Below are 27,591 nucleotides of genomic sequence, written 5' to 3'. Positions count from 1 at the left end.
TTAGACTGGTCCCTGACCTTGGTTTTTCCCTTTCTGATACTCGGGTGTCCACGGTAGTTTAGTTTGTGGTATGCAAGGAGACCTTCTTAAGGTCTCTTACTGGGGGTGTACCTGAATCCCACATAATCGGTGGGAGGGCCTCTCCAGTCACACACATCACTGCCCCCACCTTTGCGGTCTGTGAGTCTGTCACAACTGCAGGCTGATGCTCTCTACCTTTAACACGGTTCGCCCTCGCTGGCCGTTCTCCACTCTCAGTTTTGAACAGCTTGCACTGGTTAATGTGGAACCACTTTGTGCGGCGAGGCATCTTTATTGCATAGACCATGGGGCTTGCCTTATCCACAATGCTGTACGGCCCCATATACAATGGTTCAAAACTTCCCAACTGGGCAAAGTTCCTCACCATGACCTGATCCCCTATCTCCCACTCGTGGTGCCTGTTGGGTTCTAGCAGCAGTCGGTTACTCCAGTGCTGATTTCCCATGTTGCTAGCAGCCTGCCAGTGAATCTGTTTAAGGTGTTCAAACAGATTCCTGACGAAGCTGTCCCAGTTCACCTCTCTGAGCTGACCTTCCGTGAACACTGGGGCTAGTACATGGGTGGGGGTCCGCATAACCCTGCCAGTCATCAACTCGTGTGGGGAATACCCCATGCTTTTTGACTGGTTGACTCGGATCCCCATTAGTACCAATGTTAAGACTTCTACCCACTTCTTGTGTGAGTCTGCCGTCTCCTTGCACAGCCTTTCTTTAATGGTGCGGTATAAATGCTCCACAGGACCCGATGACTGCGGGTTGTAGGCGACGTGCCATTTCCCCTCGATGTCGAGTACTATGAGGGCCTTTTGCATGAACTGTCCGGTAAAGTGACTCCCTTGGTCAGATTCCACAGACGGTGGGAGCCCCCATCATGAGAACACTTCCCTCACTAGGACCTTAGCTGTACCCAATACAGTAGCTGTATGGCAGGGGAAAACTTCCAACCACTTTGAAAACACATCCACCAGGACTAGGCAATGCTTTTAGCCTCCCTGGGCGGTGGGTAGGGGCCCAATGTAATCGATCTGGATCGACTGCCATGTTCCCTCTACCCTCCTGGTGTGTCCCAAAGATACCTTCCTTTTCTGGGGGTCAGGGTTATTGGCAGCAGACACCAGACAGCCGGCACAGAACTCGCGGACATGCTCCCTCAGTCCTGGCCAACATCCTGCCTGTTCCACCCGCTGCCATGTAGCCTCAGGCCCGGGATGCCCCGCTCCTGGAGCCTCATGGGCCAGTTGGAGAAATTACCTTTGGTGCTGCTGCGGCACTACCCATTGCTCCCCCCCTGAACATCATGCCTTCCTTGACGGTGATGGCTGCTGTAAAGTATGGGCCCTCTACTTTATCCCATTTTGTGAGAGCATTCAGGGCGGCTCTGAGGACAGGATTCCATACGTGGGCCTGCTTTAGATCCGGGACCAAAGCTACACCTTGTGTACCTCCCTTGTCCTGGATTGCGGCTACCGAACCTGTCTGGTAGGGGTCTCTAAACTCTCCTTCCCTAGCTCCCTGCTTGGCCAATTCATCTGCCTTTTGGTTGCCCTCCCGCATGGGTTCTGTCTTCGAATGGCCTTTGCCCTTATGGATATAGACCTTCACTTCCTCCCCTACGGCTGTCATGATTTTCTCCAGCAGAGGCTTGATTGCCAGGGGTCTGCCGTCAGTGGATGTGTACCCTTGGTGGGACCAGATGGTTAGGTATTCCATACACGAATTGCATGTGATCATGCTGTCCGAGCAAATCGTGTATGGGGTAGGGAATTTCTCTGGGTGTGTAACCACGTACAGTACCGCGGAGAGTTCAGCCTGCTCGGCGCTCAAGATGCTGGGGAGTTTAATTGCCAGGGCAATGTCCGCCACTGGGTCATAAACTCCACACCCTGTGAGTCGTTCCCCAGCAGATACTGTGCTCGATCCGTCTACATAGATCTCGTGGCCTGTGGGGTGTATCCCGGCCTGAAAACCAATGTTGACGTCCCATACTCCTTCAATGGAACACCGGTGGGCCGTCCCTGGATAACTCATGTTGGCTGCGAGCTTCGGCTCTCAGAGACCTATCACCCTTAGATCCATCTGGGAGAGAAGCAGGGTCCAGTGAGCAATGCGGGCACTGCACACTGTTCCACCTTTAATTCTCCCATCTAGAAGCATTTGGGTGGGCGTGTGATAGGTGAGGATGGTGATGGGCGAGGTGCCTGTGAAAATCAATGATCTTTTCACAGCCCACAGTTGGAATAGCCCTTCTCCACATCCATGAGTATCCTGGAGGAGTAGACCACCGGTCTCAGCTGACTGTGCCGCTCCTGGAGCAGCACTGCATTCAGACTGTCCCCGCTGGCTGCTTCCTCCAAGAAAAACTATTTTACCCCATCAATAGCCCCTAGAGCTGGCGCAGTCTGCAGATTTTGCCTGAGTTTAACAAATGCTGCCATGCAACCCTCATCCCAAACCCACTCCACTCCCTTGTGTAGGAGTCAGGGCAGAGGGGCTGCTGATATGGCGTAATCCTCAATAAAATCTCTGCAGTAACCGGTTAGCCATAGAAAAGATCTCACTCCTGTCACTGTATTGGGGGCTGGTAACTCCTGTACTGCCTCCCTTCTGGCTTTGTCGATGGCCCTTTCCCCTGTGCGCACAACCAGCCCTAGGAATTTCACTTCCTGCTGGCCGATCTGGGGATTTACTTTAAAGCATTCCTGCCTGAGCAACTCCAGCAGTTCAGCCAGTAGTGGACCGTGTTCCTCTCCATCATCGGTGAATAGGAGCAGGTCATCCACATACTGAACTAACTGTCGGGGCCGGCTGAAGCCCTTTAAACAATCTGACATACATTGGTGGAAAATACTGGGGCTATTGTGGAACCTCTGAGGTAGGCATTTCCAGGTGTACTGTTGGCCTTTAAACGTGAAGGCGAACTTGTACTGCTCCTCTCTCCGTAGAGGGATGGACCAAAACCCATTGGAAATATCCAGCACCGTGAAGCTGGTCGCGGAGGCTGGAATACTTCCAATGAGGTTGGTGACAACTGCGACCGTGGGGATGGTGGGGATGTATTGATTGAGTACCCGATAGTCCACTGTGGCTCTCCAGGAGTTGTACGGTTTTCTAACCGGCCACAGTGGAGAGTTTACGTGGGTGGCTATCGGTCTCAAAGCCCCCTGTTTGACCAGAGGGGTCATGGCCATTTCCATGTCTGCCTCCACGTCTTTGTGGAAATTATACTGCTTTTGTGGTCGGGTCATGGGGTCCCCATCTACACTTCCTTCGACCCCGTTCACCCTCCCACAATCATGCTTGTGAGTGGCCAATGCGCCGAGGTGTGCTCGCACAAATACCCGGTACTCCACTGGAGTGTTACTGATCATTTGTTCGAGGTCGTAACCCTCCTTGGGTTTTAAGGTACACAAGGTCCCCTTGCCCTGTTTCTCTGGGATGACTGCCACTTCACTTTCTTTCCCGGTGCATGCTCCCCACAGACAGTGGTTCCTAAGATCCACTGAAATCCTGTGGCCTATGATAAAATCAGCCCCCAGGATCCCTTTCCTTTCCTGCTCCCACTTCATTAAAGCACATGTCCACTTGGTGTGGAGTGCTCCTCAATGAATGGACAGCAGGATAGAGAACGAGCCAGCCTGCTCTTTACCTGTAAACCCCACTAAGCTGTATGGGACCCCATTAGACAGAGGTGAGGTGGCTGGGTTATCTGAATAGACTATGGTGCTCGATGCTCCTGTGTCCAACAGATAGGTCCCTTTCACCTTTTCCACCTCCATCTTAACAAGCGGTCTTTTCCATACATTGCACTCAATGGGACACAGATAAACAGGCTGTGCTGGCTCTAGTCATAAGTCTGTGTTAGGTGGGGCAGATGGAGTTAAAGCACCCGTGGCTGTGGCTACCCTCCCTGTGCTAGCCAACAAAACTCAAAGTGCAGCTACTATCGAATCTACGGTAGGGGGAGAGATCAGTGTTTCTGTCTTTGGGGCAGGAGCTGGGGAGTTTTTCCCTACACTATCCTTGCAAGGATTTCTACAGTCCCTTCTCCAGTGCCCACTTTTCCTACACCCGAAGCAGTTACGCTTCGTATCGGAAGGGTTACCCCCTTCCCGGTGCCACTCCTTCTTACTCTGGCTTGGTTTTAATTCGTGAACCTTTCCTTTTGTTTGTGCTTCTCCTGCCCCTCTACCGTTGCGGTAAGCCAGGGTCAGTTGTCTGACCACTGTCTCCTCGGTGACTTGGGGGCCTTTTGGGTCAAACCATAGCTTGGCCTTGGCTCTGATCCATGGCAAGCTGTTTGCCACCAGACTCCAGAGCCAGTGGGCCAGCTCGTCCTGCTTCACATTAGTGCAGTCGAGATCCCCATTGCAGGCACTCCTGTACACAGGCCACCGCCTGTCTGCGAAAGCCTGTGGGGTCTCCCCTGCTAATTGTGTAGTCTTCTCCACCCGGGAGAAAGGGCGACCATCGTTCATCCCCATCGCTTCAAGAACTTGCTCCCGGATGGCAGCGTACCTGCCCTGTCCCTTCTTGCTCTCAGCAGAGACTGGTACAGCTTGCCATCCAAAGAGAACCGAAGCATTTTGGCCATTTCAGAGTTGTCGCACTCATTGATGCCTGCTGCTTGTTCCACTTCCATGAAGTGGACTGAGGGGTCTCCCTTGTGCGTGAGTCTGTTCAGGTGGCTTACCATAGCCCTAAGCTGTTGGGTACTGTGGGGAATCACGAATTGGCTTTCAAGGGGCCCCTGGCCCCCACCACCACCGGGTGGGCCAAACTTTTGCTGCCGAGCCGGGCCCATCGGCCCTGGCTCCGACCTTTCCTGCATTGGCTTGCCCACTTCTCCCTGCTGCCAAACCGAGTTAAAACCCGGTGACACAGGTGGTAGTGTGCACTCCTCCCTGCCCTCCCTACAGATTGCCTGTCCTTCCTGCTGCCCAACCTAGTCATTCCCCAGCGCCACAAGTGACGTCTGAACAGTTTCCCCTTCTACTTCCAGGTCCACCCGGGCCGCACCCGTGCTCACTAGGCATACCATGCCTTTGGCCCTGGACAGAGCAAGTTTTAAAATGTCGATCTGCTTTTGGCAGGGGCCTTGATCTCCCACTTCAGAATCCCTAGTGCTTGCTACATTATAAGCTTCCTGCATGTCTCTTAACCTTTCCTCCTGTTCTTTTAACTGTCTGGTTAGGCGAGCATTCTCCTCTCTTAACACTAACTCATTGCTTTCAGCCTTGGTGACTTGACACCGAAAATATTCTTGTCTGTTCCTGTGTTTTTCCGCTATCTGTAACTTCTCCTGACTTTGGGCCTGTAATTCCTGCAGTAATCCCTCCCCTGCTATAGCTCTTGCTTGAGACAGTTTGGCTGCCTCCTGCAGCTCTTCTGTTAACACCTTAATGTGCTGATCTAAAAGCTGGATCTGTCGTTGGGCGCAGACCAACCAGATGGCCTTTTCCACTGACTTCTTATGATCCTTGCTCTCAGTCCATTCGGCTGCAGCGTCCATGGAACTGTCAGTGCACAGCAGACTGGTCACCCATTTCTTGGTGATATTCACCTTTTCAAACACATAAGAGGAAATCCTCTTTTCTATCTTCGTTCTTTCGTCAAACACATGGTCTATTGCATTACGTCCCTTTTGCTTAAGTCCTGTCACGGTCGCCATTTTCTGCAGGGGTTGGTGTTTGTGGTCAGCTTTTCCTCTGACTCCCTGAGCAGTTCGAATCGCTCCCACTCATTTGGTTCTAGACTTTGGATTTATTTGGGGGTTGTAATGAAATTGCAACAGACAACAGAGTTGGTTAAAAAAACTTGGATTTTATTTGAGATAAGAAAATATACACAACACAATAATCTTTTCACTCTAAAAGGGGGAACACTTCGGAATATACGAGGGAGAATAACAATAGACAAAATAATTCACCCCTCCCAATCCCACTACACTAACTAGGTTGAATTCCAGAGGACCAGGGAAATACTTACCAAACGACTTTCTTGACAGTTGTAGACATTCACAATTTTGGGGTTCTCTTTAGGTGTAGCGGTTGGGGCCTGCTGTACCCCGGACGTGGTGGAAGACTTCACCTGCATTGGTTTTTCAGTCTTCGCATGTCCGCTGATGCGGTCGGGTACGTATTGGATCTATCGGGTAAGTACCCAATTTCCTTTGGTTAGGTATAGGGTTTAGAGTCTTTTTCATCTATTCTTACCCAGGAGTAAGTCAGGATAGCTTGTAGAGTGGAAACAAACTTGCAAATTTTCGGTTTCTTCCAGGTTGGTTTTTTGTTCGTCACGGTGGCCCAATATTAGCTAGTTGTTGGTATTATCGTTGGTTGTTTGTTTCTTGAGGCCCTTGGTTGCTGCGATTCCTTTCCGTTCTCCTTCAGTTGTTTGTCCCGAGGCTGAATGAAACTGCTTCTTCAATTCACTGACTGTCCGAATGACTCTCTGTCTGAACAACTCATCTGTGTGTAAAAGCAGGCCTCAATTATACCATTTCACGCCTTGCTCATCTGCCCACCAAATCTTCTCTGGCCCATTGTCAATTTTGACGGGCTCATTAACTTTAATAGTTTAAATATCTTTACCGAGTTTCGAGTTGCTCCCATCCTTTTTTAATTGATTTTAAACTAGTTTCCGGAATGCTTCAAAATTGGTTTAAGTGTGTGAAGTGGTTTTGGATGTCTCTCTGAGTGCTTAAACTGTTGTTCGATTGTCTTCTCCTGCTGGGGTCAGGGTCCCTTTTGTTGATCAGTGGCATGTGCTGTATTATTCATATTCTTGATGGCTCTGTAATTTTGGCGGGAACTGTCCTTCCGGAGGCCTATTGTCTTTATGTGGAATGACTGAGATGGTCTGTAACATTCCCAGACAATCTGACCTATGCCAATAATCAAATTGTTTGTTTTACAGGGGCGCATCCCAACTCCTTTGTCGCAGCCTTCCACAGGCCTGGACATGCCTTTTTAAAATAACCAAAATCCTGGGGTTTTAAACTTTAAGCCCCTTTTCGGCCTAATATTCTTTAAAACAGTAACCTTCTTGGTTTGGGGGGAATCTGTAGAATTTTGCAAACCTAACAGTGGCCATGTTTGATGAGGACAATCCAAAGGAAGACTTGAAGCCGAGGCCCCAGAAATCCAGGTCTCCGATAGGAAATGAAAGCCCGGAAGGGTGAAAATAAGTAAATACAATCAGGGATAAATACTAATATATATACTTTACTTTTGTAAATGAAATGGCTGTCTTTCTGTGATTTGTGAGGAGTGGAATAAAATGAATGGAAAGATCCCACAGCAGCTTTTGCTCATAAAAAATACCAAGCACATTCCCCAATAAAGCCCAGTCCCAAAAACATCAAATGGATTATTCTGAAAATAATTTAGAAATATATAATATATATATACTGTTTTTACAAAAAGCTTGTCTTGGGTTTGTTGGGTTGGTAATTAAAGGGAGAATAAGATCCCACAGCAGGATATGCTCTGAAAAAACCCACAAATATTCCCCGATTAAGACCAGTCCACAATATAAATCAATTGGGTTGATGTATATAGGCAGCTTTGACTTTTTCAAGTCTTCAAAGAAAGGCAAAGTAAGTTCCCACAGCAGTGCAGTCTGGAATGAAATAAGCATGATCTAATGGTCTATACTTTCTGTTTTTTTCAGGCATAAGATGCAGTACCAATGCACACGACAGATAACTTGAACACAGACAAGTCCTGCATACACACCAGCTTGTGCTGTCTCTCTCTCTCTCTCTCTCTCTCTCTCTCACACACACACACACACACACACACAAACACACTCAGGCCAACCTGCAACATTGCCACACTATCAGCATTGAAAGAATGTTGATTTGAGTGGAGTGGAATAAAAAGAAAGGAAATATCTCAGTGCAGCTTTTACTGACAGACAGTCCACAAAGACATTTTTCAGTATCTCACTGACTGTCTGTCTGTCTTGAAGTGAATTAAATAAAGTGCAATAAAGTGACACACAGCATCATTAAATGTGGACCAGGCCAGAATGAAATCAACAGGGTTTAATACAAAAACAGCAGGTAATAAGACACCAGACCACATCTCACACAAACACCAGCTTTTGCTCTCCCTCACTCTCTCACACACACACACCCTGGCCAGCCTACATAGGGATGACTGCTGTGTTGGAAGATTAAAATCAAAGACACTTTTGAATATCTTATCTTTTCAATTTGTGGCCGACAGAAACAGGCTTTCTATTCTTCAACTTGCCTTTTGATTTCATGTCTCTCTCACAGTCTCCCTGTCTGTCTCTCACTCACACAGTCTCCCTCACACCCACATTGAACTAAAATTTACAGTAACATGACACACACTCACACACACTCTGCAATTTGCAGACACACAAGACACCCACGCACATACATACACACTCACTTAGGCCCTGCAATTTGCAGAAACACAGACACCCATGCACATATAGACACACTTACACATACTCTGCAATTTGCAGACACCCACACACAGACACACTCACACAGACTGCAATTTGCAGATACAGACACCCATGCACATACAGACACGCTCAAACAGACTCTGCAATTTGCAGACACACAGACACCCACTCACATAAAGACATAATCACACAGACCCTGCAATTTGCAGACAGACACCCACGCAGACACACTCACACAGACCCTGCAATTTGCAGACAGACACCCACGCACATACACACTCACACAGACACTGCAATTTGCAGACACAGACACCCACGCAGATGCTCACACAGACCCTGCAATTTGCAGACACAGACACCCACGCAGACACACTCACACAGACCCTACAATTTGCAGACAGACACCCACGCATATACACACACTCACACAGACCCTGCAATTTGCAGACACAGACACCCACGCAGACACACTCACACAGACCCTGCAATTTGCAGACACAGACACCCACGCACATACACTCACACAGGCCCTGCAAATTGCAGACACAGACACACACGCACATACAGACACACTCACACATACTCTGCAATTTGCAGACACCCACGCACAGACACTCACACAGACTGCAATTTGCAGACACACAGACACCCACGCACTTAAAGACCCACTCACAGACTCTGCAATTTGCAGAAACAGACACCCACGCACATACAGACACACTCACACAGACTGCAATTTACAGACACCCACGCACATACACACACTCACACAGACTCTGCAATTTGCAGACACCCACGCACATACAGACACACTCACACAGACTCTGCAATTTGCAGACACCCACGCATATACACACACTCACATAGACCCAGCAATTTGCAGACACAGACACCCACGCACATATAGACACACTCACACATACTCTGCAATTTTCAGACACCCTCGCACAGACACACTCACACAGACTGCAATTTACAGACACAGACACCCATGCACATACAGACACACTCACACAGACTCTGAAATTTGCAGACACACAGACACCCACGCAGATACATACACTCACAGACTCTGCAATTTGCAGAAACAGACACCCACGCACATAGAGACTCACTCACACATACTTTGCAATTTGCAGACAGACACCCAAGCACATACAGACACTCACACATACTTTGCAATTTGCAGACAGACACCCATGCACATAGACACACTCACACAGACTGTAATTTGCAGACACCCACGCACATAAATACACACTCACACAGACTCTGCAATTTGCAGAAACACAGACACCCACTCACATACACATACTCACACAGACTGCAATTTGCAGAAACTCACACTCACACACATACAGATACACTCACACAGACTCTGCAATTTGCAGAAGCTCACACACACATCCATTTTGAAAGGGGAGCAGCCCTGGGAGAGGCAATTTTTGATGATGTCCCTTCCTGGCTGGGCGACCATGTTTGATGAAGACAATCCAACAGGAAAAGGTGAAGTGGAGGCCCCAGAACTCCGGGTCCCCGAGAGGAAATGAAAGCCAGGGAGGATGAAAAGAAGGAAGAACAATCAGGAATAAATAATAAATATACTTCACATTTGTTATCAAAATGGCTGCCTCTCTGTGATTTGAGTGGAGTAGAATAAAATGAATGGAATTATCCCACAGCAGCTTTTGCACTGAAAAAACCACGGTGGCATAGTGGTTAGCACTGTTGCCTCACAGCGCCAGGGACCCGGGTTCGAATTCAGCCTTGGGCGACTGTCTGTGTGGAGTTTGCACATTCTCCCCGTGTTTGCGTGGGTTTCCTCTGGGTGCTCCGGTTTCCTCCCACAGTCCAAAGATGTGCGGGTTAGGTTGATTGGCTGTGATAAATTAACCCTTAGTGTTAGGGGGATTAAATACGTGGGGTTACAGGGATAGGGTGGGATATGTGTTGGTGTAGGGGTTACGGGGATCGGGTGGGATATGTGTCGGTGCAGGCTCGATAGGCCGAAATGGCCTCTATCTGCACTGTGGGGTTTCTGTGATTCTGTGATTCTGTGAACACCCCAAGCACATTCCCCACTAAAGCCCAGTCCGAAAAAACATCAAATGGATTATTTTGAAAATAATTTTTAAAGATATAATATATATATTTTATTGTTACAAAAATCTTGTCTTGGGTGGGTTGGGTTGGGAATTAAAGGGAGATTAAGATCCCAAAGCAAGATATGCACTGAAACATCCCACAACCATTCGCCGATAAAGTCCAGTCCAGAAAAAAATCAAATGGGTTGATGTATATATGTAGCTTTTAGTTTTTCAAGTCTTGAAAGGCAAAGTAAGATTCCATAGCAGTGCGTTCTGAAATGAAATCAGTATGATCCAATGTTATATACCTTTTGTTTTTTTCAGACATGACATGCAGCACCAATGCACACGGCAGGTAACTTGAACTCAGTCAAGCCCTGCATACACACCAGCTTCTGCTGTCTCTCTCTCTCTCACTCACACACACACACACACAGGCCTTCCTGCAAAATTGCCACACAACACTGTCAGCAATGAAAGAAAGTTGATTACTCTCATTGTTCTGCTGTGTTTGGCTGTTTAAAAGCAAAAATACACATTTCCATACTATATCTTTTGATTTTGCGGCCTACAGAAACAGGCTCTCTATTCTACATCAAAAGTAAAAGACTGCGGATGCTGGAAATCTGAAATAAAAACAGATAATGCTAGAAATACTCAACAGGTCAGGCAGCAACTGTGGAAAGAGAAACAGAGTTAATGTTTCAACTCGATGGCCTTTCGTCAGATTCTGGCAAGGTATTTCCTGCATTTTCTGCTTTGATTTCTATTCTGCTTGTTGTCTTGATTTCATGAGTCTCTCTCTCTGCCAGCCTGCCTGTCCTGTTTTGATTTGATTTGAGTGGAGTGGAATTAGAAGAATTCAAAGATCCCATAGCAGCATTGACTGTCAGACCTCTTCCAGCGGAGCCTGACCGAGACCTCCTCCAGAGGAGACCGACCGAGACCTTCTCCAGAGGGGACTGGTTGAGACCTCCTCCAGAGGAGACTGACCGAGCCCTCCTCCAGAGGAGACTGGCCAAGGCCTCCTCCAGAGGAGACTGGCCGAGGCCATCTCCTGAGGGGACTGACAGAGACCTCCTCCAGGGGGGACTGACTGAGACCTCCTCCAGAGGGAATTCATCGAAACCTCACCAGAGGGGACTGACCAAGACTTCCTCCAGAGGAGACTGACCGAGGCCTCCTCCAGAGGGGACTGACCGAGACCTCCTCCAGAGGGGTCCGACTGAGATCTCCTCCAGAGGGGACTGACCGAGACCTCCTCTAGAGGGGACCGACCGAGATCTCCTCCAGAGGGGACTGACCAAGACCTCCTCCAGAGGGGCCTGGCCGAGTCCTTCTCCAGAAGGGACTGACCAAGACCTCCTCCAGAGACTGACCGAGGTCTCCTCCAGAGGGGCCTGACCAAGTCCTTCTCCAGGAGGGACTGACCGAGATCCCCTGCAGAGAGAACTGATCGAGACCTCCTCCACAGCTTGTACCCAGTGGGCCCACGTGTGTTCTGTCTATTTATTACCTGCGGTTCAATTTCCTTTCTGGGCCCTGGTTTTGTGGCCTCAGGTTAACAAGTTGCTGTTCGATTGTGGCCCTTGTGTTTTAAAGAGGTTAAAACCTGAGGTTAAAGCGGCCCGACCTGCAATGTTATAAATACACGTTCACTCGGTGTGTGATGAACAGGGGCTAAGAGGAAATTAAAGCCGGAAACGTGACCCCAAGGATAGACATTTCAAAATAATGCTTGTGTTTTGGAGCGATGCAACAACTTTGAGCGGACATGGAGGCTATTTGAGGGGTTTTGATGGAGTAAATAGGGAGAAACTATTTCCAGTGGCAAGAGGGTGGGTAACCAAAGGACACAGGTTTAAAATAATTGGCAAAGAACCAGAGCAGAGATGAGGATTTTTTCTGCAGCGAGTTGTTCTGATCTGGAATGCACTGCCTGAAAGGGTGGTGGAGGCAGATTGTACTTGTATACTTGCAAAGACAGTCTGCAGAGCTATGGGGAGGGAGAGAGACTAATTGGTTTGCTCTTTCAAAGAGCTGGCACAGGCAGGATGGGCCGAATGGGCTCTATGATTCTATGATTTGTTGCAGATTGATCGAGGCCATTTTGCTGCAGAGTGATGTTGACCATTTTGCGACAGGTTCATGGCGGCCATTTCCCGTTGCCTGCGGGGTCCCAGCTGCACTCTTTTGCTGACACTCAGTCTCACCATCTTGTGTAAATTGTATATCCAGCCTCCCGAGTAAGACCCACCCACTTCAATAGACCGACAGGTCACATCTACAGTCATACTGTAATCCTCTGTCATCGAATTACAATATGCAGACGATGCTTGCACCTGCGCACACTCGGAGGCCGAACTCCAAACCACCGTCAACACCTTCACCAAAGTGTATGAGAGCATGGGCCTTACACTAACCATCCGTAAGACAAAGGTCCTCTACCAACCTGCCCCCGCCACACAGTACTGCTCCCCGATTATCAAAATCCATGACTAGGCCTTGGACAACGTGGACCACTTTCCATACCTTGGGAGCCTACCGTCAACAAGGGCAGACATCGATGACAAAGTCCAACACTGCTTTCAGTGTGCCAGTGCAGCCTTCAGTTGCCTGAGGAAGAGAGTGTTTGAAGACCAGGACCTCAAACCCGGCACCAAGCTCATGGGCTACAGAGCAGTAGTAATATCCATCCTCCTGCATGCCTCAGAGACATGGACCATGTACAGCAGGCACCTCAAAGCACTGTTGAGGTACCACCAATGATGCCTCCGCAAGATCCTGCAACTCCATTGGCAGGATAGGTGCAGCAATGTCAGAGTTCTCACTCAGGCCAACATCCTCAGCATCGAAGCTTTGATCACGCTCGAGCTGCTCCGATGGGTGGGTCACATCGTCAACATGCCCAATACGAGACTCCCAAAACAAGTGCTCTACTCGGAGCTCCGACACAGCAAGAGAGCCCCAGGTGGGCAGAGGAAATGCTTCAAGGACATCATCAAACACTTCGACACCTGGGAATCCCTGGTCCAAGAGCGCACAAAGTGGAGGAGAAGCATCCGGGAAGGCGCCGAACACCTCGATTCTCTTCGCCGGGAGCAAGCGGAAGACAAGCGCAGGCAGCGCAAGGGGCGCATGTCAACCTGAGCACCCCGCCCACCTGCCCCTTCAACCAGCGTCTGCCCCACCTCTGACAGAGACTGTAGGCCCCGCATTGGAATCATCAGTCACCTGAGAACTCATTTTTAGTGTGCAAGCAAGTCATCCTTGGTTCCGAGGGACTGTCTAAGAAGGAAAGAAGTGTCGTTTGGAGAAAGTGGGATGAACATTTGAGGAACCTTTATTTAATATATTGAAAGAATGAAGCCAGTTTGAATGAAGCCAGTTTTTATGAAAATAACGAGGAGGCCAGGCACGAGCTGAAGTAAGCGGTGGAGTTTTAGTAACACAACACAGGGATAACAAAAATAACTTGCATTTATATAGCGGCTTTAAAGTAATGAAACGTCACAGGGCAATTAGCAGACACAATTTGACACTGAGCCGCTGGTAGGTTTTAAGAAGCATCTAAAGGAGGAGGAGAGGTAGAGCTACACAGAGGTTTAGGGAGGGAATTCCAGAGTTTAGGGCCTTGGCAGCTGAAGTCATGGCACCAATGTAGAGCAACGAAAATCGAGGATGTGCAAAAGGTCAGAGGAGTGAAGAGATCTCGGAGGGTTATAGGGACACTTGAGTCCGACTCCTCACTGGGAGAGACACAGACTGTACACTGTGACACTTGTTACAGAGTCTGACTCCTCGCTGGGAGAGACACACACTGTACACAGGGACACTTGTTACAGAGCCTGACACCTCGCTGGGAGAGACACACACTGTACACAGGGACACTTGTTACAGAGCCTGACACCTCGCTGGGAGAGACACACACTGTACACAGGGACAATTGTTACAGATTCCGACTCCTCACTGGGAGAGACACACTGTACACAGGGACACTTGTTACAGAGAGCGACTCCTCACTGGGAGAGACACACACTGTACACAGGGACACTTGTTACAGAGTCAGACTCCTCACTGGGCGAGACACCCACTGTACACAGGGACACTTGTTACAGAGTCAGACTCCTCACTGGGAGAGACACACACTGTGCACAGGGACACTTGTTACAGAGTCCGACTCCTCACTGGGAGAGACACCCACTGTACACAGGGACACTTGTACAGAGTCCGACTCCTCACTGGGAGAGACACCCACTGTACACAGGGGCACTTGTTATAGAGTCTGACTCCTCACTGGGAGATACACACACTGTGCACAGGGACACTTGTTACAGAGTCCGACTCCTCACTGGGAGAGACACCCACTGTACACAGGGACACTTGTTATAGAGTCTGACTCCTCACTGGGAGAGACACATACTGTACACAGGGACACTTGTTACAGACTCCGACTCCACACTGGGAGAGACACCCAGGAATACTCAGTGCAATTGTCAGTGTCCCACTGCAGCCCACACTGAGCCCCACCCTGGGTCCTTCCTGTCTGTTAATTTCCCCAGTGCCCCATTGGGGAACATTCAGCCCCGGATATTCTGCAGGGTCTCGTGACCCTGTGGCTGGGCCTCTGACCTCACAATGGGAGATGACGCTCGCTCAGCTCGAGCTGGAAACCGTTAAAGGGGCTGAAAGGATTTAAACATGAAGCGCGACCGCTTAAAGGGGAAGAGCAGAAAATCTGCCAAGAATGGTCATATAATGAGACCAGTGATGGTCATCAATTGAAATGTTCACACATCCACACGCAATCTGGGTCTTGTTCCCTGCAGCGACTTCAGCTGTTTCTCTCCGGTTGAACTGAGCTGATTCCTCCCCAGCCTGAAACAGATTAAAGAGGAAATAAACAGATTGAACATCAGTGTATATAACAGGGAGAGTGGGGTTATTGTTTCAATAATAATTACAGACAAATATTACCCATAAAAGTGACTGAATCACATTTAAATTTCATTTATTACATTAAACATTAACAAAAGCACTCACTCGATCCGCTCCAGAATCCTGCAGGTTAGTATTAGGTGGCGGAGAGTGGGGACAGATCGGTCTGTGAAGGAGTTTGAACCCAGGGTTAGAACCGTCAGTGACCGGTTTGTACTGAGAGCAGAGGCGAGATCCTCGGCACAAGAATCTGTGAGACCGACACCACCCAGCCTAGGGATCAGAGAGAGAAATAACAGGAATCAGAGTAAATACCCAGTGTTTATCAATTTCAATATTACTGATACTAATAATAATGTACAGTGTTAGACATCCAGTTATTATAAACACAATCTCACACAGTCTGGTACTTACCCCAGTTCCTGCAGTTTACATTCTGGGTTCCTCAGAGCCGCAAACAGTTGTTTCACTCCTGAATCTCCCGATTTATTATTACCCAGGTTCAGAACCATCAGAACCACAAGAATCTGTGAGACCGACAGAATTCATCCTGGGGATCAGAAATAACAGGAATCAGTGTATCTACCCACAGTTTATAAATAACACTATTACTGATACTAATAATAAAGTACAGTGTCAGACATCCAGTTATTATAAACACAATCTCAGAGTCTGATGTTTACTGCAGTTCCTGTATTTTACATTCCGGGTTCCTCAGAGCCACAGACAGTAGCTTCACTCCTGAATCTCCCAGTTTTTTACCACCCAGGGTCAGAACCATCAGTGAGCGGTTTGTAGTGAGAGCGGATGCGAGATCCTCGGCACAAGAATCTGTGAGACAGACATCATCCAACCTGGGGATCAGAGAGAGAAATAATAGGAATCAGACTAAATCCCCAGTGTTTATTAATAACACTATTACTGATACTAATAATAATATACAGTGTCAGGCATCCAGTTATGATAAACACAATCTCTCACAGTCTGGTACTTACCCCAGTTTCTGTATTTTACAGTCCGGGTTCCTCAGAGACGCAGACAGTAGTTTCACTCCTGAATCTCCCAGTTTATTTTTACTCAGGGTCAGAGCCATCAGTGACCGGTTTGTACTGAGAGCGGAGGCGAGATCCCCGGCACAAGTATCTGAGAAGACCGACAGCTTCCAGCCTGGGGATCAGAGAGAGAAATAACAGGAATCAAAGTAAATCCCCAGTGTTTATTAATAACACTGTTACTGATACTATTAATAATGTACAGTGTCAGACATCCAGCTATTATAACCACAATCTCAAACAGTCTGTTACTTACTCCAGTTTCTGTATTTTACAGTCTGGCTTCCTCAGAGCTGCAGACACTAGTTTCACTCCTGAATCTCCCAGTTTATTGCCACTCAGTCTAAACACAAACTGAATCAAAGCCCAGGTCTGATATATTTTTCTCTCTGGGATATTACAGCAATCACTGAAAGTACTTCAGGAAATTAATAACCCGGTTCCCCCCCGCGATTTCCCTGCCTCGGTGGGTTGGGTGCGGCCGGGGGTCGGTGGTGGAACGCGGCCCCGCTGTGTAGAAGGACTTCCACCTGGTTGGCTTGTTAAGCCCCGCCCAGCGCGTTTCCCGGCCAATTAGAGGAAGCGGGTCTGGTGACGTCACTGGATGATGCGTTAGCAGCCAGTTTCCTTCAAGGGCCCATGCGCAAATTGATTTTGACAGTTGTGCTGTCAGAGTTCTACAGTATTGATGTGCTGCAAACACTGACAACCTCTGCACAGAGGAGCACGGCTGCACCCAGGTTCTCCCATAACACCCTCCATATGGTTATGGAGGGAGCCACAGCACGCAGGGAGGTTCTCTTTACTTCCAATGGGCGGAAGAGACCAACACAGCCTGGTTGAACATTGCACAGTGGGGCTCAAGCAGGGATGTCGTCAGGAGGACCAGGCTGCAGTGGCACAAACCTTTCAATGATCTCCGTAGATCACGAAACGTTACTGCAAAGCCACCCTCAACCTCATCCTGCTGTGCCACTCATCACATCCCCAACACTCTGCCTTCCCTAACTAACCTGCACATTCTTACTCACACCAACTTACCTCCACACATCCCTCTCTATCTATGTTATCACATCCCCATCTCACTAGCCACCCCTCACACTCACCCTCATCCTCGTCAAATCATACCAACTAACAACATACAAGGGTAGGCAATTGTGTGTTTTAGCCAATGTTCATGTGAAGTTTCTGTTAATGTGGTGTCAAACATTGAACTCTTTATTTTCAACGCTTTTCGTTCTTGGACAGATTTGTGTGCACCTTTGGAAGTGGCTGAGTGAGTTGCAGTGAATGGTGAGACATAACGTCCACCCCCACCACCCCCCCCCCCACAACGGTGATGAATGTGAAAGGAATGGCTTGGCCATTGTAGGGAGATGCTTTATGTTGTTGGTGTGGGGTGGTGCCAACCTGGCACATCAGGTGTCAGCCAGGATGTGCAGCGTCAAGTGAAGAAAATCTGGCCATGGTGAGGCCATCCCTGGCGTCCCGGGCAGCAATGTGCTCAGGTGCTGATGCCCATTGTTTTGTGCAGCTTCAGGAGTTGCGGAGAAGGTTGGTGTTGTTGTGGGTGCTGCTGGTGCCTGGTGCTGATGATGTTGGGGCTGATCATGGTCAGAATCTGATGTAATAAACGGCAGCTGAACTTGAGATGACAGAAACAATCTGTCAATGGTGAGAGAGGTTGTTCCAATGAGGTGACAGTGGATAGAGAGTTTACTCCAAACAGTTGCAACAATCTCAATCTGTCATCCAAATGCAGGAAGCAACAGTTTCTGAGGTTGGAGAGTGAACGGCTGTGGTATGGGAGCTTTTATGCAGGTACTGCAAGCAATTAGGAAAGCAAATGGTATGTTGGCCTTTATTACAAGAGGTTTCATTATAAGAGTAAAGACGTCTTACTGCAATTATATAGGGCCCTGCTGAGACCACAACTGGAGTATTGTGTACAGTTTTGGTCTCCTTACCCAAGGAAGGATATACTTGCCATAGAGAGAGTGCAACAAAGAGTCAGCAGACTGGATCCTGGGATGGGGGGATTGTTCTATGAGGAGAGATTGCGTAAACTAGGCCTATATTCTCTAGAGTTTAGAAGAATGAGAGGTGATCTCATTGAAACATGTAAAATTCTTGCAGGGCTTGACAAGGTAGATGCAGGGAGGATGTTACCCCTGGCTGGGGACTTTCGAACCAGGGATCACAGTCTCTGAATAAGGGGTCGGCCATTTAGGACTGAGATGAGGAGACATTTCTTCACTCAGAGGGATGTGAATCTTTGGAATTGTCAACCCCAGAGGGCTGTGGAGGTTCAGTCGTTGAGCATATGCAAAACAGAGATCGATAGATTTTTGAATATTAAGGGCATGAAGGGATATGGGGATAGTACAGGAAAGTGGAGATGAGGTAGAAGATCAGCCATGATCTTATTGAATGGCGGAGCAAGCTCAAAGGGCCAAATGGCCCACGCCAGCTCCTATTTCTTATGTTATCATTTCCAGCTCTCAAGTAAGGTGATGATTCCATGGCCATTAAGCTCCCAGCCTACTTACCTGACGTGATCCCCGAGCAGCGTGGACCCCGTGCGCAACCTGGTTGTGGTGATTATTCTTTATGTTTAGTAAGAAGTATTGTGATTGGTTGTTTGTTTCCTGCCTTGGGATATGTGCTGTAACCTCATTGGTAGTTGATGTCATGTGATTTGTGGTGGTCATCTTAAATTCAGTTCTTTCCAGCCTTTAGTTGGGACTGGGTGTTGAAGATGTGCTACAGGATTTTTAAGTTAATAAAGCCTAGATTAGAAAGGCAAATCTATTCTTTATTTCAATTTATTAACTTTATGTCAGAATGGAGTGATATCTTCAACCAGAAGGATTCAATGCTGACCCCAATTCTGCAGGAGTGGATGATAAATGGAAACATTGGTATTGTACATTTAAAAACGTTTTGGGCGTGTTGGATCAAGAGTCTCTAAATAAGCTGAATATGCTGATCAACTACATTGCTCCAGATGTGTATAAGTACATTTTGGACTGTAAAACTTACGAAGTGGCTATTTCTACATTGGAAAAGATTTTTGTTAAACCAAAGGATGAGGTATTTGCACGTCACCTTCTATCTGCCCGTAGGCAGCAGGTGGGAGAATCTTCGGATACTTATTTACAAGCACTCGGAGCGTTAGTGTTAACTGTAATTATAAGGCCGTGACGGCTGAAGAATATAAGGAATAATCGGTACGGGATGCTTTTATTAATGGATTACTGTCCAGATCAATTCGTCAGCGGTTGTTAGAAAATAAGACTTTGGATCTTAAGAGTGCTTTGAGCAAGCTTCTACATTGGATGTGGCTCAGAGAAGTTCGGATTCTTATGCTCTTTTTAATCGGCCTGTGACTGTGGTTTCGGCAGTTCCGGATGAAAAGGAATTATGTGGACTTAATAGGAGTGGTTTACTAGATTCTGAAACAGTTTCTACTTCAGCGGCTGTTGCCTTTAGGATTCAGAAGTGTTATTTTTGTGGGAACGTCCGGCACCCTCGTCTGAAGTGTCCTGCTTGGGAGGCTGTGTGTAGTAAATGCGGCAAGAGAGGTCATTACGCACGTGTGTGTAAGTCATTAGGTTAAATTACCTCCTCTGTGACAATTCAGCCTTTAGATAGGGTGTTTATTGCATCAATTTCTGCTGCATTTGCTCATGGCCTAAACAAAGCTATAGTTACGGCCCAATTAATGGGTTGGAAGTGAAGGCCCTTATAGATACGGGCAGTACCGAGTGTTTTATGAGTCTTCAGTTTGTAAAGGAGAAGCATTTGAAAATTTCGCCTGTTTCCTATCAGGTGTGTATGGCTCAGACGACTCTCACTTCACAAGTAGCTGGTTGTTGCCTTGTGAAATTGATTCTTCTAGGTAATACATATACTGATATACGCCTATCTGTTTTGCCTAATCTCTGTGCGGAAATTTTGATTGGTCATGATGTGCTTCAGTTACATGAGTCTCTCAGTCTTTCATTTGGCGGGACTAAGCCACCTTTATCTATTTGTGGATTAACCTCTTTATCCATTTCTCCATTATCACTTTTTTCCAGTTTGATGCCGGATTGTAAGCCAATTGCTACCAAGTCAAGAAGGTATAGCAGTCAGGATAGAGAATTTATTAATTCTGAAGTTCAACGTCTCTTATTGGAAGGAATCATTGAACCTAGTTGTTCGCCTTGGTGGGCACAGGTAGTTGGCACGACTAACGAGAGACGTAAGAAACGAATGATGATAGACTATTCCCAAACTATTAATAGGTATACTCAATTCGATGCATACCCTTTGCCTAAGATTGATGAGCTTATCAATAAAGTATCTCAGTATAAGGTTTTTAGCACTATTGACCTAAAGAGTGCTTATCATCAGATTCCTATTGTTAAGAAGGATCAACCATATACGGCCTTTGAGGCTGGTGGAAAGCTGTATCAGTTTTGCCGAATACCATTTGGTGTTACGAATAGTGTTGCTTGTTTTCAACGGGCAATGGATGCTTTTATAAGAGATAACTCTCTCTCTGACACCTTTTCATACTTGGATGACATCACGGTGTGTGGCAAATCAAGGGTGGAGCATGATTCTAATTTAGAAAGATTCCTTCAAGCTGCGGAAAAAGTTGGTTTAACTTTCAATAAAGAGAAGTGTACCTTTTTGACCACTGAGGTAAATCTACTGGGGTACATTATCTCGGGAAACAAGATTAAACCAGACCCAGAACGTCTGTGACCATCGATTGATTTACCTTGTCCTACTAATTCTAAGGCTTTGCAACGAGTTGTTGGACTGTTTTCTTACTATTCTAATTGGATTGCAAATTTTTCACAGAAGATCCGGCCTCTTATTCGGGTTACGACATATCCTCTATCATGGGAGGCCAGGACGTGTTTTGATAATTTTAAAAGGATATCCTTGGAGCAGTTGTGCATTCTATTGATGAGCAGCTTCCTTTTGTGGTTGAGACGGATGCTTCTGGTTTTGCAATTGGGGCTACACTGAACCAAAATGGAAGACCTGTGGACTTTTTCTCACGTTCCTTGAACAATAGCGAAAAAAGGCATTCTTCAATAGAGAAAGAGGTGTATGCAATAGTAGAAGCACTGCGTAAATGGAGGCATTATTTATCGGGGCGACATTTTACGTTGGTAACTGATCAAAAGTCTGTGTCCTTTATGTTTGATGTCAAACATTTTGGAAAGATTAAGAATGATAAAATAATGAGGTGGAGGATTGAGTTGGCATGTTACCATTTTGATATAGTTTATTGTCCGGGGAAGGATAATGTTGCTGCTGATGCGCTGTCGAGTGCTTATTGTTCTGCGATTCACAGAGATACGCTTATTAATCTTCACAATGCCTTATGCCATCCTGGGGTTACAAGGATGATACACTTCGTACGCAGTAAGAATTTGCCCTTTTCAGTTGAAGACGTCAAGTGGATGACTTCATCATGTTCTATCTGTGCTCGGTGTAAACCGAATTTCTTTAAGCCTCAACGAGCTCATCTTATAAAGGCTACTTCTCCTTTTGAACGTTTGAGCGTCGATTTCAAGGGGCCTCTTCCTTCAACTACTCAAAACCGATATATATTTACTGTTGTGGATGAGTTTTCAAGGTTCCCTTTTGCTTTTCCTTGCGCAGATGTATCAGCTGCTACAGTTATCAAATGCCTGACTCAACTTTTTGTCATCTTTGGGATGCCTGCGTATATCCATTCGGATCAGGGAACTTCTTTATGTCTTCCCAGTTGAAGGAATACCTTCAGAGTCGGGGAATTTCTACTAGCAGAACTACCCCGTATAATCCCCTGGGTAATGGACAGTGCGAACGATACAATGGGGTGATCTGGGAGGCAGTTATGTTGGCTTTGACATCCCGGAACCTTAAGAATACACAGTGGGAAATGGTACTGCCTGATGCCCTGCATTCCACTAGATCATTGCTTTCAACGGCTACTAATGTGACCCCCCATGAAAGGCTCTTTAACTATCCACGGAGATCTACTACGGGATATTCGGTACCTTCATGGCTTACTACGCAGGGACCTGTGCTGCTTCGACGCCATGTTAGATTGTCAAAATATGATCCTTTAGTGGAGGAGGTGGATCTGTTGGAGGCAAATTCCCAATATGCTCATATTCGATTCCAAGATGGGAAAGAAAGTACCGTTTCAATTAAAGACTTGGCTCCTTGTGGTGGCCAGCCCTCTTCTGAGGATATTAACAATAGTCATGATTCAGATAATGTGGATGCTGTTACAGATACTACGAATATTTCCAACCTGACTGCAGATAATTATACTTCTATTAGTCAGCCGTCGATGGATGTTCATGACCATCCCAGTTTACCTCCTGATGGGATTTCTAATCTGGAAACCGTTGAAAACCGGGATATGGATAGCCTTCCTGCAGAAGATACTTCTGTGTCTCCTGGTGTGGGAGGGCAAGGAATTTCACCAAGGTTGAGAAGGTCGACACGAACAAGATATCCGGTCGACCGATTGAAAATGGACTTTTAAATTGATAGTAATGTTTTAAAATTGTTGAAATATTATATTATATTGTTTTAGTTGAGAGATACTTAATACTTATGTGCAATGTTACTAATTGTTGTTGCTCACTTAGTATTGTGTCATGTTGAATAGTTTTATTTTGTCTGTGCATAGTTTTAGTTGTAAATAATTAATTATAAATTGTAAAGGTTATTTAGGTTGGAGTATATTTTAAAGGGAGGGGTGAATGTGGTGATTATTCTTTATGTTTAGTAAGAAGTATTGTGATTGGTTGTTTGTTTCCTGCCTTGGGATATATGCTGTAATCTCATTGGTAGTTGATGTCATGTGATTTGTGGTGTCCATCTTAAATTCAGTTCTTTCCAGCCTTTAGTTGGGACTGGGTGTTGAAGATGAGCTACAGGATTTTTAAGTTAATAAAGTCTAGATTAGAAAGGCAAATCTATTCTTTATTTCACTGGTAAACTCTGAAGTTGAGCTGAAAATAGCTGTTAATGCTTTGTTAACAAGGACATAATGACCTGAATTGCCTCCCCTGCCGCTGCATGTCGGATCTGCTCAGCGCTTACAGACTCCACATTTGGGAAAGGTGCGAGGCGGGGGGTTGACAGCGGGGTCCCGACCCGCTGGGGAAAAAATCAATTTTCCCTCCCGACCCGCCACCGACTGCGCTCGCTAACCCCTCGCAAAATTCCCCCTTCCTGTCACTGGGAATGATTCTCACTCTGTCCAACTCCCCATATATTCAGGGACTGTCAGTAAATGTATTTATTAAATAAACTGCTGTCTGTGTGAAGCCTTTAAATGTCCCTCAGTCCAGTCTCATTCCCTGATGATCAGAATTACCCTCGTGGAGCTCAGGGACCGGCCCCGTCATCTTTGGTAAAACTTGTATCATTTCTGCTGCTCCTCAAATCCCGAATTTTAATTGCATGGGGCAATATTCCCCAAATTAAATGATGAAGCTGTGATTCCCTGTCCTTTATACTCTGTGCATTATATTAATCTGTATAATAACTCGGGGTGAGTTATATTGTGAAACGGCACCAACTGCTGCTGTAAAATCCGCCCCCAGGATTTTATGTAACAAGGAGAGTTTATTCTGTCCCGTTACAAGTTTTAAATGTCCTTGTGCGCCTAGCTTATAGGAGAGGGGAGTCTCTCACTTTATTCCCATTAAACAGGCTCTACATTTATTTCAGGTGTAACTGGCCCAACAGTTTTTGGGTAATTTTCGGAAGTTCCCTCCCCGAGCGGGGCCTCACACACAGGGGGCGGATTATGGGGAATTCCCAGGTTCACTGCCCCCGGTTTACCCAGGAGCCACCCGCTGTGTGCGAGGCCCCACCGCTGACTGGTGTGTGTCTGCACTACGGGGCTCATACCCCACAACACGTTAGATTATGTGCGAGGCCCCACCGCTGGCCGGTGTGTGTCTGTACTCTGGGCTCACACCCCACAACACATTAGATTGGAACCTTTTTACCGGCAGGTTTAAGAACCTGAATGTCAATCTTCACTCAATGTTCAGGACTGTGTACAGTTGTAAACATTTACAGCTGAAAGAATTCCCGATTCCCCAATATTCTCAACCCAGGACAACTCTCCCTTGAGAAGACACACCCTGCACGGTACTGGAGTAAATATCAAACTGTGATTTGAACTCGGGTTTCTTTTCTGTTTCTAGTTGAAATAATGTATGTGGAAAACATTTTGAATTAATTTTATCTTTACTGCTGTATTATATTTTATGTTTACATTCCGCTGCCCAGCCTTATTAAATATGATTTATTGCAATTAAATTATCAGACTCTAAGTGACCTGTATTTGCTGATCCGATAAAGACTGTAAAATCCCTACTTGTTCACAAGGATCCATTTTAGATTCTCCAGTCCTTAGGGAATTACAAACCGAGCCTCTTATTATTGGTCATATGTGCGTTGAAACTGCTTTTCTCTGGTTTAACTGAATGTTTGTTTCCCTTCATTACGGAGCAACAACACAATCCGTGACTGTTCTACAATTCTCCCAACAGTTAGAGACAAATAAACAGTTACCTCAACACCCGGCATTTGTGCAGTACGGGTCCCAGCCGCTGGAGTCCTTCACACTGAATGGAGCAGTCCTGTAGATCGAGGTGTTTTACTGTATCACAGAGTCCAATGACATGAGACAGGACAGCACAGTCAATCGGGGTCAATGTCAATCCGCTAAATGTAAGTGTTTCCACTGATCCCACTGTGGCCCGAGCCAGTGCATAATTTGGAGACTCAAACAGGTAGTGCAATGTGTTCAGGAGGTTCCTTTTACCAGTTTCACTCCCTGTGTTTGCAATCTGTCCTTCAAACGTCTCCTTCATCCAGTCTATGACTCGGCAGGTGGCTTGATGAAGAAATGGACCGAGAAACTCCTCCAGGGTCCGAGCTGACTGTGGGGAGGAGAGACCAGCAACAAAACGGAGAAATATCTCAAATCGTCCATCTTCCTTGCTGTGCGCTTCACTGAGGAGTTTCCGGATGTCCCCGGGATCTGGAGTCAGGAATTGTGCGAGTGCGGCTACAAACTCTTGGATGGTGAGATGCAGAAATGTGTACACCACGCTCTGGGCAGAATCATCTCACTCCAAAAGTTCCATCATGAACCCAGACAGGAACTGGGAAGGTTGCACATTATACTTGATCAAATCTCCATTTCTAAACACAATCTTCTTCTCGGAGACTCCTGTGAAGGCCATCTCACCAAGCTTCAGTAACACATCACGGGGGCTTTCAATCTTTCGGCCGTGGTTTTTCAGAATGTTGTAAATATATTTGGGTGATGGTCTTGGCAACTCGCTGCTGTTTCCGGTCTCTTTGTGTAAAGAAGGGGCCCAGTGACAGCCCGAGGATCCAGCAGTAGGACGGGTTGGAGCACATGGTGTACAGGATCTTGTTCTCCTCCACATGTTTGAAAACAGCTTCTGCCACCGTCTGATCTTCAAAAAACTTCGTGACATATTCCTTCCGTTCTTCACCAACAAATCCCAGGAATTCAGCCCAGACACTGATCTCAGCCTTTTCCAATAAATGTAATGCAGTGGGGCGGCGAGTCACTAGCACTGAACATCCTGGGAGCAGCTTGTGCTGTATTAAACTGTACACAATGTCAGACACTTCACACCAGTCTTCGGGATCTGTGCACATGTGCTGAGGTTCTGTATTACTCCGATTGTCAGTAAAATCGATCCCGTCCTTGAATTCATCCAAACCATCGAAAATAAACAGCAATCCCTCTGGGTTCTTCCAGAGCTCTCCCAGAATATTCCCAAAGTAAGGATACGGATCCAATATCAGATTCCTCAGGTTTCTTTTACAACTAATAGCGTTCAAATCCTGGAATTTGAAACTGAAAACAAATTGAAAATGTGTGTATATTTTCTCACTGGCCCAGTCATGAACAATCTTTTGTACCATTGTTGTTTTTCCAATCCCCAGAACTCCACTCACTGCTGCTGAACACCCAGATTTGGATTTTCTCCGGGAAAAACTGCTCTGGAACAATTGATCAGTTCGGATTTTTTCCAGCTCTCTCCGGAGATGTTTCTCTCTCCACTCTTCATGGTCTCAGCCTTTTGCCAGCAGTTCATGTTTTACAAGTGTCCGATCTCGAACAGTTGAAATGACCGTTAGCTCAGCGTATCGATCAACCAGCTGGAAAATCTTAACCTTCTCCTTTATTAGGATAGTGTTCACTCTCAGTGTTTCAGTTTGTACCCGCAGTGTTTCCTTGTGTTTCTGTTGGACATCTTTAATTAGAACAGACAGAAAGTGGTTCTCAGTGTATAAGGGGTTTCACAGTGTATCAGGATCCTGCCAGGTGTGTATGGGGTTTCGCAGTGTATCAGGATCCTGCCAGGTGTGTATGGGGTTTCACAGTGTATCAGGATCCTGCCAGGTGCGTATGGGGTTTCACAGTGTATCAGGATCCTGTCAGGTGTGTATGGGGTTTCTCAGTGAATCAAATCCTGCCAGGTGTGTCTGGGGTTTCACAGTGTATCAGGATCGTGCCAGGTGTGTATCGGATTTCACAGTGTATCAGGATCCTGCAAGGTGTGTATGGAGTTTCACAGTGTATCAGGATCCTGCCAGCTGTGTATGGGCTTTACAACTGATCACAATCTGCACCTGGATCAACTGGAGTAATTAAAATCTGCAAATTTACAAATACATCTGAGCGAATAGTAACTGCAATTGCTGCAGAAGATTTGAATGTTGAAAATCCAAATAAACATTTACTGTTTCTGCAGCCATTGAAATTCTGATTCCCAGATACTGACAACCTCTAAAAAAATTGGCAAAGTCAATCATTCTGATTCTCAGTGTGAAATAAACGGTTTGAAATTTCCATGTCATCACTTACCTTTCAGGTGACTGGGTATTTCGGATAAACCTTGTGCGATGTTCATGTAATCAAATGGATCAGAACCTGTTTAAATCAATTAACCTTTATGGAAT

General features: G+C 46.6%; 1 protein-coding gene and 1 pseudogene across 1 annotated transcript; both read right to left on the bottom strand.

Annotated features, from left to right (window-relative positions):
* Positions 1-15,360: 15,360 nt before the first annotated feature.
* Positions 15,361-16,601, bottom strand: LOC147092650 (ribonuclease inhibitor-like). The gene is made up of 3 exons (XM_085975750.1): positions 16,504-16,601; positions 15,614-15,781; positions 15,361-15,448 (listed from the first exon to the last, which is right to left on the bottom strand). Exons 1-3 carry the CDS (start codon positions 16,599-16,601, stop codon positions 15,361-15,363), a joined length of 354 nt encoding a protein of 117 aa, XP_085831876.1.
* A 9,265-nt stretch (positions 16,602-25,866) lies between these two features.
* The window catches only part of LOC147092649 (NACHT, LRR and PYD domains-containing protein 3-like), a 68,883-nt pseudogene continuing 67,158 nt past the window's right edge, over positions 25,867-27,591 (bottom strand).

This window comes from Somniosus microcephalus, unplaced genomic scaffold (genome assembly GCF_052327205.1).
Source record: "Somniosus microcephalus isolate GS21.2 unplaced genomic scaffold, FLI_Smic_1.0 unresolved_chr2, whole genome shotgun sequence".
In the NCBI taxonomy this organism is placed as follows: domain Eukaryota; kingdom Metazoa; phylum Chordata; class Chondrichthyes; order Squaliformes; family Somniosidae; genus Somniosus; species Somniosus microcephalus.
Note: the sequence above shows the minus strand (reverse complement) of the source record. Positions and strands in the feature narration are given on the sequence as shown.

Bases quoted from the DNA above. Each gene is read 5' to 3' on its own strand.
- LOC147092650 (XM_085975750.1), bottom strand. From the start codon at position 16,601: ATGGCTCTGACCCTGAGTAAAAATAAACTGGGAGATTCAGGAGTGAAA. The intron at 15,782-16,503 runs GTAAGTACCAGA...TCTGATCCCTAG, and splicing joins TGTAAAATACAGAAACTGGG to GCTGGGTGGTGTCGGTCTCA. The intron at 15,449-15,613 runs GTGAGTGCTTTT...AATCTGTTTCAG, and splicing joins AGGATTCTGGAGCGGATCGA to GCTGGGGAGGAATCAGCTCA.